At 41.2% G+C, this 21390-nt stretch overlaps 1 protein-coding gene across 4 annotated transcripts in view; it reads left to right on the top strand.

Moving 5' to 3' along the window:
- LOC121066996 (pleckstrin homology domain interacting protein) overlaps positions 1 to 21390 on the top strand; it is a 115501-nt gene that overhangs the window by 17731 nt on the left and 76380 nt on the right. For all 4 annotated transcript variants that reach the window (XM_040550890.1, XM_040550887.1, XM_040550889.1 and 1 more), the window contains 3 exons: positions 4699 to 4859; positions 18352 to 18573; positions 19249 to 19349. In XM_040550890.1, the coding sequence (XP_040406824.1) occupies positions 4699 to 4859; positions 18352 to 18573; positions 19249 to 19349 (484 nt within the window). The remainder of the gene's footprint in view (positions 1 to 4698; positions 4860 to 18351; positions 18574 to 19248; positions 19350 to 21390) is intronic.

The raw sequence follows: 21390 nt of genomic DNA, 5'->3' as shown, positions 1-21390 counted from the left end.
CCCGAACTGAGCCTGCGGGGGCTGCCCACAGGCAGCAGCTCTTCAAGAACTGCTCCCACATGGCTCCGTACCACGGGGTCCATTCATCTGTCAGGGCCAAACTGCTCCAGCACGGGTCCCCCATGGGTGGGCAGCAGCTCCCCCCAGACCCCCTGCTCCTGCGGGGGCTCTCCATGGGCTGCAGCCTCCTCCAGGCCACATCCACCTGCTCCACCAGGATGGAGTTGTCACACAGCCTTTTTTTTTTTTTCCCCCTTCCTTCAGTCTCCTTTCCCAGAGGCCTACCCAGCATCGTTCCCTGGCTTGGCTCTGGCCAGTGGTGGGTACCTGTGGAGCCAGCTGGAGCTGGCTCTGCTCTGACATGGGGCAGCTGCTGGGCTCTGTTCACAGAGATTCCCCAAAGAGAAGTGCAGAAGTCCTGCCCATGGGAAGGAATGTCTCCATGCACAATTACACAACAGGGGCTTAATGAGCTGGGCGTCCTGATGTTCAACATATCAGACATGAGTCCCCAGTGTACGAAAAAAGAAGTGGCATCTTGTTCTGTTGGATCTAGAAAAGAAGTGGCATCTAGTGCGTTGTTGTTAGGCTGAGGCTGTTCCTTTCCCTCTAGTCAGCACAGCTGAGACCCCACCTGCAGTGCTGGGTCCAGCTCTGGGCTCATCAGAACAAGAAATGCATGGACATAGTGGAGTGAGTCCAGCAAAGGACCTGGAAGATGGTGAAAAGCTTGAAGTGTCTATCATACAAAGACAAGCCAAGAGGGCTGGGATTTACTAGCCTTGAAGAGAAAGCTTAAGGAGATCTTAGGAAGGGGTATAAATACCTAATTGGCAGGTTGTGATGGAGATGGAGCCAGACTCTTCTCATTGGTCCCTTGTGATAGGACAAGAAGCAATGGAAACAAACCAAAGTGTAGGAATTTCCACTGAAACACTGGAAAGTACCTTTTTACTATGGGTGGTCAAAACATTGGCATGGGCTGTCCAGAGAGGTTGTGAAGTCTCCATCCTTGGTGATACTCAAAACTCAACTAGACACAATCGTGGGCAACCTATTCAAGGTGAACCTGCTTGAGCGGTGAGGTTGGGCAGCTGACCTCCAGACGTCCCCTCCAACCTCTGTGATTCTGTGGCAAGGTCAAGAGTCGGTCTTTAAGGCTGGTCATGTAGAGTGAAGACGAGCCCAGTTACCTGAAAGCTACAAGCCAATTCGTTGTGTTTATAAGCAACTGGTAAACAACTGATAGTAACTTAATTTTTTTTTTTGTGGAAAAGTTTTCTTACATGTTCAAACATCTACAGAGCATGTAGCTTTTTTAGGTGTTGAATTTTACTGATCAGCTAGCTTCGCTATTAAATACGAAGAACTGATATTTAAAAACCGAAATGTCAACTGGGACTAAGTAGTGGAGTGTTGTTCCATGTCGCACACGCAACTGATAACATCTGTGTTTGTTTTTTTCCTTCTTTTTAAAACAGAATCTTGCGCATGGGTAGTGGACAGACAAATATAAGATAATTTTAATTCCCTTAGCTGGCCAAGCATTGAGTTGTAGCTTTTTCCATGTAGTGTCCACTTCACAGGGATGTTCTAGTAAGGAACGAGCAATCTGTTGTGTAGCTTTGTTCTTTCTTGCATCCAACCCTTTTTTCTTTTCTTGGTTGACTCATTGTAGGGCCCAACCAGTGCTCTCTAACCATCCTCGGATAAAGTTTGTGTCCTTTCCTTGCTTGTTAGGTACCGTTTGTGGCTCCCCCTGCAGCTGTTTAAGTACTTAAACCTTATCACTCTTCCTGTGATTGAATCTTTGCTTATGCTGACCCAATTGTGTGAGGCCAGGCAGAACTGAAGCAAAGACTCAAAACTGCTAATAGGGATTAAACAAGAGAGTTGCAGGAGTAACCGCTGTACAGGAGTTCCTAAAATCACTTTTTTCCCAAAAAATACAGTTAAAATCAAGCTAAAATAGCTTAAAGACCACAGAAGGTCTGAAAGGTATTGAGGCCAGATATGGGTATCTATCATGATGAATCGTAAGACCTATAATTAGTACAAAGGTATTATTATTAGCAATTGGTAGTCTTTCTCACCTTGGTTCACACCAGAAAAATCAGTTTTATTGTTCCATTGCACAAGATGCAGCTATTTTTAATTCTTACTCTGAAGGGAAAAAAAAAAAGAGTACTTCCTTTGCTAACAAGGCGTGCACTGGAGTTGTAAATGTTGGAATAAAACATGGGAATGCCTCAGAAATCAAGCTGGATCCCTTGGCAAAGGGAATGAGATTAAATATAATTATAGTTAAATGGGAGGCTGTATTGAAGAACAATGATGGATGTGAGCATTTAGTTTAAAAAAAAAATGTTGGAGGAGTCTTCTAAAAAATACAGTATTTTAATGGACAGTGTCCAAACCTATGGGAAGTTTCATTTTTTTTTCTTCTAAAAAGCATGATCTTGGTTAAAAATCTTCTGCTCCGTCATAATGCTACTTTTTGCCTTATAAAACCATTTTTTAGTTCCCTTAAATTTATTTTTAAATGGTAATTGGATTTTTGTGTGTTTTTTATCTAAATTTTTTTTCAAAGCCAATGAGTAAGATCCCAGTTTTCTCATTTCCACTGTCGCTGTGTTGCTTCTGTTTTGTGCAGTAGGTTGATTGTCACTAAACAAGGGACACTTGAGTTCCCCAGAGATACATGAACCAGTAGCAATTTGCCCATCACCACTTGTCATCAACAAGAATATCAGCAGAAATACTGGCTTAGGCTATGTTAAATCACTAATGGAGACTATTAAATTAAAAAAAAAAAGTCAAAATTCGTCTGTATATTAAAAGTTAAATGCTTATATGAAGTCATTGGTTGCTTTCTCCTAAAGAGTCTGCTTACTTCTGAACTTACTGACAGAACATCTCAGTAAGTTAACTTTTAGTTTAGCTTTTTTCTTTATGTGAGCTATGGATTCATTTTTATATAATTTGCTAGAAGCTGATTTCCAAGCAACCTACTTACATTAAGAGCAAACAAAAAGGTAACTTCTGAATAGGTTGAGATTGTGTAAGATCTCTTTATTGTTGTGGCAAATACTTTTCGTACTCTGTTTTATTGTGTGTGTTTGGTGTGTGTTTTTTTTTCTTTTTACCATGGGATGATGTGTCAGAAACAGAAACAATTTATCTTGTGACTGAACTAATCTGGGTTTCCTGCTGTTCTAAAGTAGACTGTCTGTTGGCAAGGAAAAGCTTTGTCATAAAGCAAATGCAGCTGCATCTTTTTCTTGTGTAGGGGGAGGGTGAAGAGGATATTGCAGAGCCTTAAGGCAGTAGTGGCCCAGCGAGTTAGTGCCTCACCCCGCAGCTAAGGATCCTGTTCCTTCACAAAGCATCTTGAACTAGGAAGACTTCCTTGAATCCCTGGGCTACATATGCAGGAACTGAAATATTTCAGGGCTGTTCTCATGGCCTGAAGCCAGTGGGCTTGGCAGTTGTCCATACCACTAAGTGCTTTTGCTCCCGTGCAGAGTAGCTACTATCCAGTTTGCATAATGAATGAAGTTTGACCTGTGCTGACTCATGAACCACTGTCTAGTTGGCCTGGGCCAAAACCGTGCAGTGCAAGAGGCTTGTAGCTCTTCACAGCTGATGCTAGTCAGTGAGCGTCATTGGTCCCCTTTAGTTCACTAGCACACACATTGACCTGGTGGAGTGTAAAGAATGACTAACCAGGGGAGTGACGAGAGTAGCAACTACCTGTCTTGACAGTGATGGATCTTGTTTTTCATGTGTAGTGCTGTGGATATTGCTGGGCATTTATTATTATTATTATTTTACTTTTCACATATTCAGAAGCAGGATATATTTGCAAATTTTATCACAGTTCTATGGAACATAAAATATATTGCCACTGTTTCTTTGCTCTAATAACAATATGGGGAACTGTTTGACTAATGTGTATCCATGCATGCAAGCGCTACCCTTTGCTGCTTTATCATTGCATGAGTAGCAGTTTAAAATTAATAACTCTGACCTTTATTTTCTTTCCATTTTGTTACAACAAAGTAGATTCCTGCTCCTGAAGCTTTTTGGTTTTGAAACTTGAAGAAAAAAATCTTAAACCCTTTAAATAAAGTTCTGTTAGTCAAAATCAGGGTTTGCTAAATTTGTATTTGGTTTTTGTTTTTTTTCGGCCATAGTAGGCAGTGGTATTCTTCAAAACAAGAACTGATTTTATCTTGCAAAGGGTGGATAAATGTTTGATTATGCAGGTGTCTAAAAACAGGTTGCCCTGGAGAGGATTTGAATGTTTTATGGTGTGCAGTTAATAGCTGTGGGGAAGCTTGTACGTATCTTATATTTGAGGTGGTTTACTCCTCCAAGGAAGCTGTCTTGGTCCTCTTGAATTTGTTACACTATGACATGAAGCAAAAAGCATATATTTAGGCACTTAAAAGTGGAAGTTTGATGTATAATACCTTTGTACTCTGCCTTGCACTTTACTACTTTGTTGCACATTTGTATCATAGGCTACTTTTGTATTAAATTTTCCCTTATTATGGTAAAATGAGAGAATGACTGTAGTGAAGTGTTCATAGGAGAAGTGGTCCAGTGCTGAAATGAACTTTCAATTCTGGAGCAATGTTGTGGTTTATGAACGCAATACAAATGTTGTTTATTTTCTTTTTTCCCATTCTGTAGTGGATACCTTGTTTTCGAGAAAACTAAATGGAAAATACAGACTCGAACGCCTTGTTCCAACTGCAGTCTATCAACATATGAAGATGCATAAACGAATTTTAGGACACTTGTCTTCTGTATACTGTGTAACTTTTGATCGGACTGGCAGGAGAATATTTACTGTAAGTACAAATATTTTATTGTATAATTTTTTGAAGTGCAGTAAGCATGTCATTTAACTGTTCCCCAAACCTAAACGTACCGATGTTGCATATTAAGAGCAGATGAATTCTTTACTGCTGTTACTCTCAGATGCTTTTTAATGACCATGCTGGTTTGCATGTTAAAATAGTTTCAGCATACTAATGTATTGGGTTTACATGGCAAGGTTGTGGTCGTGGGGGGCTGCAGGGGTGGTTTCTACGAGAAGTACCCAGCAGCTGTCCCATGTCAGATTAGAGCCAGCTCCAGCCAGTCCAAAGGGACCTGCTGCTGGCCAGAGCCAAGTAAGGGAGTGATGCTGGGTGGGCCTCTGGGAGCGCAGATTTAGGAATGGGAAAAAAAAACTGCTGTGTGACAGCAGCTGAGAGAGCGAGGAGTGAGAAAATGGGAGAGAAGCAGCCCTGCAGCCCCCCAGGTCAGTGCAGCAGGAGGGCAGGAGGTGCTCCAGGCACACAGCAGCAGTTCCCCTGCGGCCTGTGGAGAGGCCCCTGGTGGAGCAGGCTGTCCCCCTGCAGCCCACGGGTCCCACACGGAGCAGATCTCCATGCTGCAGCCCGTGGAGGAGTCCCCGGTGGGGCAGGTGGATGTGGCCTGGAGGAGGCTGCGGCCCATGGAGAGCCCCCGCAGGAGCAGGCCCTGGGCCGTGGAGAGGAACCCACGCAGGAGCAGGGGGTCTGGGGGGAGCTGCCGCCCGTGGGGGACCCGTGCTGGAGCAGTTTGGCCCTGACAGATGGATGGACCCTGTGGTACGGAGCCATGCGGGAGCAGTGCTTGAAGAGCTGCTGCCTGTGGGCAGCCCCCGCAGGCTCAGTTCGGGCAGGACGGCATCCTGTAGGAGGGACCCCACGTGGAGCAGGGACAGAGAGTGACCGTGAAGGAGCGGTGGAGATGAAACGTTAGGGACCGACCGCAGTCCTCGTTCCCCTGCACAGCTCTGGGGAAGGAGGTGGAAGAGGGTGGATTTAGTTTGTTTTTAGTTTCTCACTGCTCTAGTCTGGTAGTGATAGGCAATAAATTACATTAATCTCCCTATGCTGAGTCTGTTTTTTTCTCCCCCTCTTCCTTTGAGGAGGGGGAGTGAGACAGCAGTTGTGGAGTTCAGCTGCCCAGCTGGGTAAAACCACCACAACTAAATGTGACAGTGACTGCTGATCCATGCAGTTTAGTCAGAAAACAGGTAATTTTCAGTGAAATTACCATGTGTAGACTTGTATTCTCTGGGAAGAAACATAGCAAAAGAGTGGACCACCACCACAAAATTTTAGAAGTCTGAGAGGACAATCAATATGTAATTAAAAACTGTTTTGACTTTTTCTGTTATTTTTTTAAAATTTAAAGCATGACTATTAAGTTTAACAGTCTGGTGATGTACTTAACATTTGTATAGCATGTTGGTGGAAACTAGAAGCCTGAAAATTAGCATAGTGCATTTCAAGAGATTTTGGGTCACAAGGAATTGTGATCCATGAGACCAGAAACTGTTTTTAGTGCCAGTGTTCTCAGTATTTGTAGCTGTGTTCATTGTGTTGTTTTGGTGTTTTTTTTTTCTTTTTTTCTTTTTTGTTTGTTTTGGGTTTTGTTCTGTTAGTTTAAAAAACAAGGAGGATGTCTGAGATCAGTACTGAAAGTGCATTTTTCCCAAATAATGGGAATTACAAAAACAGATAGGTGCCAGTATAATTTGGATTCCTCAGCAATAGTCAATCTTAATGAAGCAAAGCATCATATAAATGCATACCTCATGTCAATGTGGGCCACTTGAGCTGCATTTATTGCCTTCCCACAAGTACTGGATACTTTTGATGCCTTTGTGGATTCAGGAGCTTGATTGTGTCCTTTCGAAGCTCGTGACAGATAACTCCGACAATGCAGATGAAAGTACAGTTCAGTTCTATGCTACGTATTGCAGTCGTAACTGCTCAAATGCTTTCATCACAGCCGCAAATATAACTTGCCCTTTCGCCCACATACATTTTACTTCCTGGCGTGGAAGGATGTGTGGTTGTAGGGACTGGGGCACTTAGAGAGTTATGAACAGACTTCTCTTTATTTGTTCACTTGTCCACAGTAGAGATTTTCTTCGTATTTCTTTAGTTTTCATTGACAAGCTAAGTCCCTCAACAGTCATAGGCATTAAATTCTTACCATCTTCTCTAGTTTGTGCGTGATTAACCTGTCAGGAAAAGGGTCTCTCTGATGTTGTGGGCTTATTTTATACGTGACAAGGTAGAATGGGTTAGGGATTTTGTGTGAAAATATAAAAATCCCCCACACTCATCCTGTTCACCTCTAAATAAAAGCTTCTTCAAGGAAGCACCAACAGAAGTGCATGAAAGTCCTTGTTAAGTCTTATGATTCTTCATTTTTTCTAAATCCGATGTTCCTAAGATCTGTCGGCTTTGAAGGATGTCTGGTGGGATGTGTCCCTGCCTATGGCAGGGTGGTTGGAATTAGATGATCTTTAAGGTCTCTTCCAACCCAACCCATTCTGTGATTCTATGGACTTACTAAACTTCCCCTGAGTGCACCTGTAGGGAAGAGTAGAGTTGCACATTCCCTTGTGCTTTGCAGTGTGACTTAAAAGTGGCTACAGAGGGACAGTTCTCTGAGCTATAACAACAATGTATTTCCAAAATAAAAGTGGAAGAACCTGGAATAAAATAGAGGGGAGCAATATTGCTTCTGTAACCCCAGAGCTTTGCTGGTGGTCCTTTGGTGGGAGATAAACTGGTGTCCTGGTATAATTGCCAGTATAATTGCCTGAAAAAGGTCACAAGTTCACATCATGATTATTTCAATCCAGTGTCGAATAAACTGTCTGTAGAAAGTAATCGTAGCTGGTGAATTTTCATTTGGGGGGCTGGGGCAGAACTTCTTACCTCAGCATTCTCAGGTAAAGCCTGTGGGTTTTGTCTAGATGTTTAAGTGATTAGTGATAAATGGAAAACCAAAGTGTTTTATTCTGCATTCAGTGGAATACAAGTTGCAGTTGCTGGTGTGATGTAGTCAATGGATAATCGGTGATGAACTGTCTTCTTTTAGTTGCATCTTTATGATGAAATTGGGACAATTCTTTTCAGTCTAGACCACTGCTGTTTCTTAAGCCCCCAGTGTAGTCAGTAGAACTGGGAATTTATAATCAGAAGGAAAGCAGACTTCATTCTAGATGTCTGTTACCAGCATATAAATTTATATGTTTCAATAGGGGATCATTCTTGCTCTGGTTTTACTCTAACCTCTAGCATTTAGTGTGACATTAGCTAGATAAAAGAGGTTGGTTTAGATTTATAATTGGGTGTAGAAGATGCATCATAACTATTTTCCTTCTGACCTCTGAAGGATTGAAAGCCTCTAAATTCAAGTTCTGTTTATGTGCTGCTTCAAATTAAAAGAAAGAAGTGATCTCAGCACATTTTCGAGTCATACTGTTCTGAGAGATGTTATCTTTGCTAGGAAGAAGGTGCTCTTAGTTTGCCTAGAGGCACTGAAAACAAGACATTATGCAGTTTTCCTACTAGCTAGTAGGTCATGCAATGACTGGTTTTATTTACATTCTTTTAAAGATTTCACAAGAGATTTCTGAAGATCAGCCTCTTAGCTGTTTTTGTTTTTTTTTTTTTTCTGAATATACAAAATATTCCTAATATACAAACTGGGATATCTTGGTAATTTCTATTTTTAAATTAACCGCAATGAAGACAACCTCTTTCCTTGCAAAGACACAACTACCAGCTAGAACTACCAGCTGTCAGTGAAGAAAACCTAATTAGTTTTGAGACTGTATTTTGGATCTCTCGAAAAGCGTGACTTGCAGAACCCACGCTGGGTAGTAGGGACAGGCATTGCTTCTTCTGGTTCTTGTGCTACTTCGTCCTTCTTTGCAGTCAGAAAGTTCCATCTTCTTTTCCGCCACCTTTATCTCCCTATCACCTCTGAGACACTCTTTCTAGGGAATAATAAACAAGGGTGTGTAATAACCTGTGGTTGGAAACTTTATACAGCCTGATTTGTTGGAATTTTGGTGGTTTCACTGCAGCCCGCAAGTTTGTGTAGTGGTAGGAAAGCGATGAACCAGTTTTGCTCCATACCTTGGTAAGGCTGTCATCACTTCTCTGTTGGTGCTGAACTTGTTCTAGGATTCACTTTGGACAAATGCTTTTAATAGGTGCATGATGCGTAGCGGTTGCAGACAAAACTTGGAAACGTGAGCTGTGGAGTAAGCCAATGCCCTTGCTGGCAGAACTGACGCAGTATTTGAAGAGTTGTGGATTGTCCCATTAAGTTCAGGCAGAATTTCATGGATTTATTTGAGATCTAATATTACTGTCTGGCCAATATGCTACAGAATTTACTACTTTACACATTTTTCTTGCTTTCTTGCTTGCTGAGACTTTTTAACAGTTTAATTTTCCTCTACAATGGAGAGGTATAACACATGCCTCTATAACCATCCTATAGCTATATAGGCTATACTATATATAGGGAGAAGCCTAGTCTTCTGCTTTCCTTAGTTCAATGTAGTTAAATTGACCTTTGAGGTCTCTCCAGCTCTCAGTAAATCCTAGAACTAGCCGCTTTTTTTTTCCCCTTATTGCTGACTCTTTTACATCCTTAAGTTATCTGTGCACAGATTGCTCTCCATCAATTACATTCTGCAAGCAGCTTTTTTAGGGGTCTTGTAATATGAGGTTTCATTTATTGGGTGTCTTTAATTTATTTACTTATTTGCTTTGAACAATCTGTTCATCCAGTAGAATGGCTGCAAGCTGTAAGTGAGTAGCTTATTCATAATGTTGATCCTTACAATGTGAAAATTACAGAAGCATGTTTTCTGTAATATATACTGTGCTGCAGAGAGTACTGTTTGCGCAGCTCGAAGAAAAACGGGATAGTGGTTTGAGACTTCTAGACTGTGATGCAAGTAATTAATGTTAATGGCTTGGCTCTGTTCTCATGCATTTATTGCTTTGCGTAAGAGATCAATCCACATGTGAACAATTTCCATCCCCACTATCCTAGAGCGCTGCAGAAGTTCTAGGTTCCCCGTTCCCTTCTTACACTCTCAGGTCTCGAGGGGTGAGGATATTATTTGTCACCATGAGTTTCACACACCCACCCACCCCAGCCCTTTATGTCTCCTCAGTTGATTGTTTTGGTGGTGACTGCGCTTCCCTCAAGAACATGCAAACTTGTTCGTTCTTGAGATCTTACACAGTGAAAGCAGTAGAACAGAGTGAGCTCATAATGCATTTCAGATCATCATTGTGTTAAGTAGGTAATGTTTTTTGGCCAAATTTTAGTTAAACATTCACAGACCCAGGGGGCTAGCAGGAAAAAGTACTTGAAATAAAATAAGTGGCAAAAGTATGTTTCACTATCTGTGTTAAGTGCTCTTGTCATTTGTAAAACTTCCACTAATCTGTAGTTAAAAAGAACAATGTAAATGTTTGAAGAATGTTTAAAATGAAGATATTGGTGCATTAATGACTCTAACTTTTGGAGGCATGGGAATTTTAAATAAATGATTGAGCTTGATGTAGAGTTTGAAGCTTTTTACGTTTTAGGTACAGAAGTGCAAATGTGACTCTAGGAAAACAGGAACAGTTATGGAACCTTACTAATTGAGTAGTATTGGAAAAAAAAAACACATTTGCTTTATAGACTGCTTATATGTTTGTTTTAAGGAAACAAAGGGATTAAAACAATCTGCTTAAAGCTTTACAGGCAGAGCTTAGTGGAAAAAATGGTGCCCTTTTTTCTCTTAACTCTGATTATAAAGCTTTAAACAGCAAGTTTGCTAGTTCTGTTGTAATTCCCTGTTAACTTGTTCATTGGAATTGATTTGAAAATGTGAATTACTGAGCTTGTTTCCCAACTTTATTGTTGAGCTTGTTTCTTTTTTATTTTTTGTTCTCTTTAGCATCTCAGCAACTTAAAGGGAATAAATCAGGCGATAAATGAAATTAGCCTGAATCAAGGTATTCAGGATGAGTGAGATTTGGAGCCTTTTCAAAAGTGTTAAATGCTCACAACTATAAATGCAGTTAAACAACTACAAATGAGTTTAAGAGACACCCAAATCTTCTTTCTTCTTGTAGAAGTTCTGAGCACCTTACTGGGGGGGTCTTAAATTCTATCTATAAACTGAAAACTTCCTGAAAATTATTTACTTTCTTTCCATACAGGTATTTGAGCTGAACTCAATGTAGCAATAAAGGTGGAGTAGATGGATAGAGGGATATCATTCATTGAGTCTTGCTTTAATGGGTCTGAATAAAAATAAATAAATCAGCAATCAAGAAGCAAATGCTCATTTCAAGGGTTTGATGCAGGTTTTGGGAGAGGAGGAGAGAAAAATAACAAAATATAGAGTATTTAGCACTTGGTTTTCATACCCATGCAATCTAACGTGGTGCAGCAAAGAATAAAGACTGTAGACTCTTGTTGCATTTTGTGAGGATGGAATTTGAAGAAATGATGAGGTAATTCAAAAGAACCTTTGGGGTTCCTGCCAGATAATTGGTTTAACGTATACTTACATTGCTGTATTGTGGGAAAAATGGCTAGCAAGGTCCTACTTTAGACGATGAAATTAAGAGAAATTACAGAAATTGCATCGTACTTGCTGCTAGAATGCTGTGGTTTTCTTTTTTTAAATGATAACGCACTAAGGATATTGGAAAAAAAAATGAAGATAAATGCTCAAAAAAGTTGTGGCAGTGTCCAAAGTTGTGGAAAATAATGGCTGCTACTAAGGTGCTATAGCATGCCTGAGGTTTGGAGCTTCTAGCTTAAAGGTAAAAGAGTGGTTGGATCATTGTGCAGTTTTATCTACGGAGGATTTTTTTTCCCTTTCATTGTTTATATTATAACTGCTTTATGGAAGTAGAAGAAAAGTTTAGACTAAAATAAAGTGTAAAATTAATAGAGGAACATCTTATTAGAACAACTTCAAGGGTTTTGGTAATGCCTAACTATCTCAAGAATACTTTTAATTCACAAGGCTTAGCTTTCTGAGAGGTAAACTTTTTTAAATTACTGAACTTCAAGAAGGAATTGAACACAGGTTGTTACAGTGTATGGTATGTATGCAGGCAGAGGAGGGGTGAAGACATCTGTCCCCAGATTTTGTGTCTGGCCTTGTTCTCTGCCTTGGCTTGTAGAGCCTTTGTTCTGTCTCCTTGTCTAAGCCAACTTTTTTCTCATAAAAGACCCAGAGAGATGAACCCAACATTTGTGAGGAGGGGATTAATGTGATACTGATGTCACAGGATTCACTACTGCACATCCCTTGTTCCTAGAGTTGCACTTCCCTGCCCCTCTTGTGTCTTTAGAACAGCTGTTTCGGAAAGCAGTATCTCATTGCATAAGGCTCTTCCTGTGAACCAGGGGGCAGAAGTTTTTAGATTAAGGGAGCAGTTATCAGAAACATGTTTCTGTATACCATCCTCTTTCTGAGGAAGGTGGGAAGAATGGTGAGTAGTCAATGGATATACGGACTGTGCTTTTAGAAATCGGGGCTCTTACTTGTGGTTGTGTTCCTCTGTCTTTGAGTTGGAGTTTGCATATATTTTCACTGTTGGCGATACTGAGCAATAACTGGCATGATTTCCACGTGGGTCTTGGTAATTCTTTGTTATGGAGGGAAGAGATTCAGAAAGTAAGATTACATTTGTATATCTTGGACTCCAGCTGGGAATTCCTAAAGACTACCTTGTGAAGGTTGCAGAAATTAGCAGCTGAGATGTCATACCTGTTCTAACAGCAATGTGAATGTGCCCTTTGCACATCTCCTTCCTGTGGTCTGGAATGCCATGGGTACCCTTGGAGATTGGGAAGAAAGCCAACTACAAGAAAACTATGTTCATTCAGCTTTTCATGGAGTATGGTGGTTTTCAGTATCTCTGAAGCTGCAGTGACTGTCAGCCAAATAGTTGTTGCTAAAGGATAAAATGCCCAAATCCTGAGGATGAATTACAGTGCTTTCTCACTTACTTTGGGAGCAGTGTGGGGCCAAAACTGTCACCACATCAAATTATTGAGAGTGATACAGTTTTGTCAGGTTTCCAGCAGCTTCATTCATTCTGTTATTTGGGTTACTAGGGAAAGTACAGGAAGCATGAATTTCTTAAGGACAATATATAAGGTCATTTTACGACTTAGGTATTGCTATAAATCTTGTGATCTGCATGATCAAGGAGTAATGGCTTTAACAAAGAGTAATGGTTTTAAACTAAAAGGGTAGATTTAGAATTAGGTATAAGGAATACTTTACTCAGGGATGGTGATGGCACAGGTTGCCCAGAGAAGCTGTGGATGTCCCGCCCCTGGAGGTGTTCAATGCCAGGCTGGATGGGGCTTTGAGGACCCTGGTCTGGTGGGAGGTGTCCCTGCCCATGGCAGGGAGGTTGGAAATGGACGGGCTTTAAGGCCCCCTCCAACCCAAACCATTCTGTGATCTTTAGTTACCACAGTAACAATTGCTTCCTTGTAGATTAGATCATGTTTTCACTACCGAAACATGTGAAGAGAGGTTGAGTTATCAGTCAAGCTGTAAACTTCATCCCTTCATATCTATCGCGTTCTGGCAAAGAAGAAATAAAAGACTTATAGTGAGCCAGAAAAGAGAGGTGGAGAGAGCACAGAAAGCCAGGAGCAATGGGTCAATGCTGACATACTTTGAAAATAGAGAATAGCGTGCTTTATGGGTTCCTGAGAGGATGAGTTTCTTTTTGTTACCTGATGAACAGGAGAGGTCTTGGTCCCAAGCTGAATCTGTGTAACTTGAGCAGGAAAACAGAAATGTGCGATTCCTTTCTGGTGGAGAGAGAGCATTTGGAGTTGGCTGCAATTATTTTGAAGCCCCGAGACTTTTATTTGTGGTAGAATGGAGATAGCCATCAAAGCAACCCTGTGAGGTGGGGGGACTGCTACTGCTGGGTCTGGTCACACAAACAAGAACTGCTTGGGGATGTGAAGGTCAGGGGCAGTGTTGGCTGCAGTGACCATCAGATGATGGAGTTTGTGATTCTGCAAAGAAGGGAACAAGGCAAAAAGCAGGCTCACAACCATGGACTTCAGAAGAGCAGGTTTGGGCCTCTTCAGGGACCTACTTGTAAGAGTCCTGTGGGTTATGGTCCTGGAGAGAAGAGGAGTCCAGGAGAGCTGGTTGGTTTTTAAAGATCATTCCTTCCAAACTTGAGAATAGTCTGTCCTGATGTGCAGGAAGACAAGCAGAGGTGGCAGGAGGCCTGCATAGCTGAGCAAGGAGCTCCTGACAAAATTCAAACATAAAAAGGAAGGGTGCAAGAGGAAGAAGCAGGGACAGGTGGTTTGGGAGGAATACAGAGCCGCTCTCTGACCACTGAGGGATGGAGTTAGGAAAGCTGAAGACAGACAGGAGTTGAATCTGGCAAGGGATGCTGTTGTGGTTTAACCCAGCAGGCAGCTAGGCACCACACAGCTGTCTGCTCACTCCCCCCCCGGTAAGAACTGGAAAAAGGTAAAAACTTGTGGGTTGCAGGAGAGACAGTTTAATAGGACAGAAAAAGAAGGGAAAATAATAATAGTAATAAAAAGCATATACAAAACAAATGATGCGCAACACAATTGCTCACCACTCGCTGACCGATGCCCAGCCCGTCCCCAGGCAGTGGCAGCTCCCCCCTCGCCAGTCCCCCCAGTTTTATTGCTGAGCACGACACCTCCTGGTGTGGGACATCCCTTTGCTCAGCCTGGGCCAGGTGCCCTGGCTGTGTCCCCTCCCAGCTCCTGGTGCACTCCCAGCCTCCTTGCTGGCAGGGCAGCACGAGGAGCAGGAAAGGCCTTGACTTCAGTGCAAGCACTGCTCTGCCACAACTAAAACATCAGTGAGTTATCAGCATTATTTTTCTCCTAAATCCCAAACATGCTATCATGCCAGCTACTAGGAAGAAAATTAACCCTGTATCAGCTGAAACCAGAACAGATGTGAGGAGCAGCAAGAAGGGCTTCTTCAAGTATATCAGCAGCAAAAAGAAGAACATGGAAAATGTGGGCTTGCTAATGAAAGGGGCAGGAGACCTGGTGACAGAGGACATGGAAAAAGCTGAGATGCATGATACTTTCTTTGTCTCAGTGTTAACTGGCAAGAATTGTCTTCAGGAATCCCAAGTCCTTGAGACCGGATGGAAAGTCTGGTGAAAGGAAAAGAGGGTCAGGCTAGGGACTGTTTAAACAAACTGGCCATACAAAGATTCATGGGGCCTGATGGGAGACACTGGTAAGTGCTGAGGGCACTGGCCAATGTTATTGTGAGACCACTTTCAGTTATATTTGAAAGGTCACGATGACCAGGAGAGGGTCTTGAGGACTGGCAGAGAGCAAATGTCTCCTGTCTTCAAGAAGGTGGATCCAGGGCACTCTATACCATTCAGTCTCATCTCAGTCCCTGAGAAGGTGACAGAGCAAATCCTCCCAGAAGCAATTTCTAAACATACCAACAGCAAGATGATGAGCATAAACCTGTGAGGGGGAAATCATTCCTGACCAACTTGGAGCCTACTATGATGAAACAACTTAAGTTGGTGGACAAAGGACAGTAGTGAGAATGTTGCTTGTCCTGACTAGAGCAAGGCTTTCAGCACTGTCATGACATCCTTACTGACAAACAGGTGAAGTACAGGCTTGGTAAGTTGACAGTGAGATTGACCAAAAATGGCCTGAACTGCCTGGTTTGAAGGGTCATTATCTGTGACGTGAAGTCTGGCTGGAGACCAGACACTAGTGGTGCACCTGAGGGTTTGGTTCTGAGGCCAGTATTGCTTGATGTCATCTTTAATGACATGGGTGATGGGAAAAAGCTCACTTTCAGAAACACTATAGAGCAAAACAAGTATGGTTGCTAGTTTGTGTGGGCTGTACTGCCATTCAGAGGGACCTCACATGCTGGAGAAACAGACTCGCAGGAACTTCATGAAGTTTCACCGAGGGTAATGCCAAGTGCTGCCCCTGGGGAGGAATAACCCCATGCACCAGTAGATGCTGGGGCCTGATGACCTGGAAAGCAGCATTGCTGGAAAGGTCCTGGGAGTGCTGAGGGAGAAAAAGTTGGATATAGGCCAGCAATGTGCCCTTGAGGGCACTCAACCTGGATGATGTCTGGACTGTTTGGTCTGGTTCTGGGTTCTGCAGCACAAGAAGGACATGGTCATGCTGGAGAGAGTCCAGGGAAGGGCTGAGAAGATGGTGGAGGCACTGGAGCATCTGACATAGAAGGAGAAGCTGAGAGAGCTGTGATTTCTTAGCCTTGTGAAGAGAAGGCTTGCAGGGATCTTATCAGCATGTGTGAATATGTGATGTGAGAGTCTTCATCTCTCTCAACTTTCTCGAAAAGAAATGGAAGCCAGACTCATTAGAGGGTTGTGACAGGACAAGGAGCAATTGGCACAAACTAAGTTTATACCAAAAATGAGTAGGGCAGAGGTATGGGAGAAGTTGTCCTGCCCACTGTCTCTGCATTCATGGGTGCACCTGTTGAAGAGCTGGGAAGAAAGAAATGTCATTCCCATAAGAAAGTCATGCCCATCTGAGGAAAAGCAGAGGAATGACAGGTGGTAAATCAAAATTACCCACCAAGCCAGTCCAGAAGTCAAATGTGCAGTTAATTTTTAAGTTATCTTGATTTCACTTGTCTGGAGTTCCCTGCAAAGCATTCTGCAGGATTAAAATGTCACTAAAGGTCCAAAGTAACCTTTTTGCACATGTTGGAGAAAAAAGACCTTCTGTAAAGAGTATGCCTATAGAAAAATGCACCCTCTCAGTATGCTTAAATACAATCAGTTTTCTTTTTACTCTTTCAAAAACTGTGACTATTGTTGTATCCCTGTGTGTAGAGATACATCGTCTTGTCTAAACTGATGTAAACAATGTAGGAAGAGAGAAACTATTGTGAATAACTCTGAGTCAGAAATAACTTCTTGCTCACTAAACAAAAAGGAACCCTGAGGAAGTTGTCTGGTTTGCTGGCTATTGGTACAAATGCAAATGGATGTGTAATTCTTAGGTAACTGCAAGGATGCTGTTCCCTGCCTTCTCCCAGATGACAGTTTTGAATCTAACCTAATGTAACGAGTAAATTTTAGCTACCTTTTCAAGTAGATAACTGCAGCATTTTTAATAAATATGTTAAGCAAATGAGGGGAGATCGTCCATTCCTCAACATCAACATAATGTGAACAGATGTGTTGGTATCTATTAAAAAAAGAAAATCTTGTATGCGTTCCAATAACTAATAACTGCAGGATGTATCTGGGTTCCTTTTTAAAGCATTTTCTGGTGTTTTTGCCTGGCTCTTTGGTGGAATGGTTCTACTTCGTACCTAGTGTTTGTGCTGGTGAGCAATTCCCAAGTGAGGTGTTGCTGTGCTGGGATCGGGCTGTCCAGAAAAGTAGCTAAATTGAGCTGCAGCAGCGTGGGCTTTTAATAGTTACGTGTATGTAGATTAAGGAGTCTACGAAATAAGCCAAATATGTATCATTTATGGCCTTACAAAAGCAGTAATTTTGAAAAGCAGTTATCAGTAGTTTCTAAATATTTTTTGAGACTTCTGGTTGCAGGCCTGTTCACCAAATGCCTGCCAGTCTTTTGAAAAAGTGGTGGCTGTTCTCTGTGCTTTGGATACCTTTCTTAGAAATGCAGACAACGGTATTGTCCTACATTCCCACTTCTTCAAAAAACAAACAAACAAAATACAAACCAACAAGCAGGCTAGATAAACTTGCACAGATGCACTGCGGGTAGACAGAAGAGGAAAAACCCAGGTGAAATTTTGTGACAATATTGTCTTGTTATAACTTGCTGCAGCATCTGTGCATGTCCATTAGTGCTCTGGGTGCTAAACCCAACACTCATATTTGTATTTGTTCTGAACCTGAGCAAATAAACAAAGCCTATACAGGAATGGCTGCCTTCAAAGCTCACAGGCGGTTTGAATCAGTAATTATGGAACTTTGTTACTGTTCAGTGTCTGTGAAACGGGTATAATGCTAAATGAAAAACACGGTAGCAATTCATAATTCATTTTCACATTTAATATACCTTTATACCTTCATTACCTTTAATATACCTTTGCATTTCAGTGTATTGCAACTGTTTCCTTCTTCAGTTTGTGCTGGAGTTTTGAAAAGAAGTGTCATGTCTTGCTGAGGAGGTTAAATCCACTTTGCTATAAGATTTGTTGTTTGTGTTACAAATGCATGATTTGTATCTACTGTTGAGAATTAATGGAATCTAGTGTTGTGTTTTGACTGCAGAGTGGAAAGCTATTGAAAAGCAGTTAGAATACAGTAAAAGAAGAAAAAAAATAATCCTCTGTGATACTGGTCATGTTGTTCAGTTCTTTGTCTTTGTGAACTGTAACATCAAAACAACTAATGGTATGACTGAAATGATTTATTTCTACCTTACTTCCAGGGATCAGATGATTGCCTTGTAAAAATCTGGGCAACAGATGATGGGAGGTTGCTGGCTACCCTGAGAGGGCATGCAGCTGAAATATCTGATATGGCAGTGAACTACGAAAACACCATGATAGCTGCTGGGAGCTGTGATAAAATGATCAGAGTTTGGTGCCTTCGAACTTGTGCACCCTTAGCAGTTCTGCAGGGCCACAGTGCATCTATAACGTCATTGCAGGTAGGTTTTTGCTTTGCAAAGTCACCTAAGCAATAACACGCACTGTTTGTCTGAAAAAGAAACCACTTGAGAATGTTCAATACAATGAAAATGCATATTTGGCAACTACGCTGTGAAGGGAGAAGGAATTTTCATGGTACACACTGCAAAATGGCAGGTTTATTGTCACAATATCTGACCCTTGAAAAATGCCAGGCATATAATGCTTGTTCAAAATAAAAATTGCATGATGCATGGGGACAGTTCTGTTGTGAAATACGATTTCTTTGCAGACCATGATTCTGACTTACAGGTACATTGACTAAAGTCAGTGTTGAATATGGTTTGCTTTGTTTCTGTTTAGAGTTGCATGCTATTGTATGGTTTGGATTGTGGGGAGGGAGAACCCGAAGTGCTTTGGCAGGTAACCCAGAAAGATTGTTCTGAAGATAGAAAGTTATTCTGAGAAACATTGTTATTGTGGTATTTATTGCAGTTTATTGTGTTTTTTTTCTTCAGTATGGTTTGATACTTTTCTCTTTTTTTTTATTTTATTTTATTTTATTTTATTTTATTTTATTTTATTTTATTTTATGTTTTGTTTAAATGAGAAACCAATGACTTGAGGAACTTCTTAGCATGTCTGGGACAGATTAACAGACCTTTTCTTTTTTCTCCCCCCGTTTCCCCTTCCAGTTCTCTCCACTATGCAGTGGCTCAAAGCGATACTTATCTTCAACCGGGGCAGATGGAACAATATGCTTTTGGCTGTGGGATGCTGGCACCCTTAAAATAAAGTTAGTTGCTATTTTATTTCTTGTTATTACTTTGTAATCAAGAATGACCTACTAACCTTGAAGAAAAACCTTGTCACTGGTTGGTTTGCTGTCTGCAATTGTTGGATATGATCTGTTTCTGTGGGTAGCTGTAACTTGCTTATCTTTTAAGAACTAAGTTAGTAACATAAGCAACCACTGAGGTTTTTTGTTCAGGGAAACAAATCAATATATACCCTTTCTTTTCTGTAACTATTAACCAGGTAAAAAAAAAAAAAAAATCAGTGACGTTTTTGTAACGTGATGTCAAAGTTGGCTTTTTTTGTTCTATTCTCATCTCTTAATCCCACATGAAATGAAAATGGTGTTGAAAAATTGCGCTACAAGATGATTGCAATTGATACTTCAAAATCCAAATTTTGGTGGGAAAAGGTAATATTCTAGCAAGAAATTAGGATGGGATTATTTTTGGTTTGTTCTTTTCTCATCTCTAAATCCTTTCTTAGTTGCTCTTTACTGTTGCATGGTAGGAAGGAGTACTCGTGGGCAGTTGTGTATCAGTGGATGAAGTTGAGTCTGAAGTTTCTGTTTTCAAAGTATAAGATATGAAAAATGTTTCCAGGACCCTTAAATGGAGTTAGTTTTTTATTAAAGATAACTTCTTCAATGGCTTTCAAGTGCTTTTTGCTCCTTCTTAATTGTGAAGCATCTGGAACCTAAAATTGGAAATAGATGTTTTAATAATCACTGATAATTCAGTTTTGAGGAAGAGATCTCTTCCCTTTTCGTAATGAGAGAATAGTGGAATTAATGAGACTTAAATGGGTTATACTACATGAGCTGGGAGATGAGTAGTTGGATGACTCATGGAGTTGGGTGGAATTTGTCTTGAGGTAAAACTTGGGAAGTGAGAAAGCTGGTATCAGTTGTTGTAGAGGATTCTCAGCCATTTCCTATCCATGGTGATATGTAAATGTAGAATGCAAAATTTAAGTGAGATGCACTAGCAAATATTAAAAGAAGAAAGTGGTTTTTTTCAGTAATGCTTTCACATGTAAATAGTCGCAGTGCAGTGGCACAGAGAAAACAGATGAGTTCAGATGTCTCTTGCAGAATGGAAAGGAAGGAGCCTGGTACTCCAAGCCATGCCAGTGACTCATGTTGCATAATGACAGAGTGCAGAGTAAGCTTTGCGACTGGAGTTTGTACCATCCTCAACTTCTGTTCTGGAGGTATTTTACATGTTGAATTTAAGACAGAGGGGCCTACATCTGTCTCTTCAGACTGGAAGAAGAGAGCGTGAAGATGAGATCTTGTATAGTTACGAGTGTCTTGAGGAGGTTGTACAATGACCAATTGCTCGTCGTCTCTTACTGTGCTAGAGGGTATCAAGTGAGAGTAGCCAATTCCAAATCAGGAGGAGGTGGTTCTTACCAAAACGTGCAGCTAAGCTTGTGAAACTCCTTGCCACAGAATATTATGCACTGAAAACTTGTATGAAGATACTGAAAGGTATCGCTGTATACTTTTTCTGCTCTTATGCATTCAGTTTTGGCTACACTTGGAAGCAGGATACTGCTGTTAGATCTTTGTTCTAATTTAGTAGAGCTGTTACTTATTTGAAGTAATCAATGCTTTATCATCAAAGCCAAAACATATGGTAAGTCTAAATAAGAAACAGGCATGTCTTTTGGGACGGAAACGTAATTGTATGTCACTTAGGATATTGAATTAGTTGGACACTCAGGAAAGTCTTATTGTAGCTCTTCTTAAGCTTGTTAGTTACAGGAAGTTTTACTTAATTTGCTAAACTGTAACCTTTTCTAACTGTGATTCCCCACTCTTGCTCCAGTAAATCCTAGTAAGTGATACTGTGAAACAAAGAATCCGGCATGATTTTTCACAAGGATGCCGCGTTGTATGGGCACAGGGTCTCAGTAATGGGTGTGGATTGGTGTGGCTTTAAATGAGGTGATCACTCTTCCTCACACCTCTAGATCTGAATCTGCTTCCAGAACTGTGGAAATGGGACAGATTCCCTCTACATCCACTCAGTGATGCG

Source organism: Cygnus olor, chromosome 3, assembly GCF_009769625.2.
Source record: "Cygnus olor isolate bCygOlo1 chromosome 3, bCygOlo1.pri.v2, whole genome shotgun sequence".
Taxonomy (NCBI): domain Eukaryota; kingdom Metazoa; phylum Chordata; class Aves; order Anseriformes; family Anatidae; genus Cygnus; species Cygnus olor.
The sequence above is the reverse complement of the archived record's forward strand: the minus strand, read 5'-3'. Positions and strand labels throughout refer to the sequence as shown.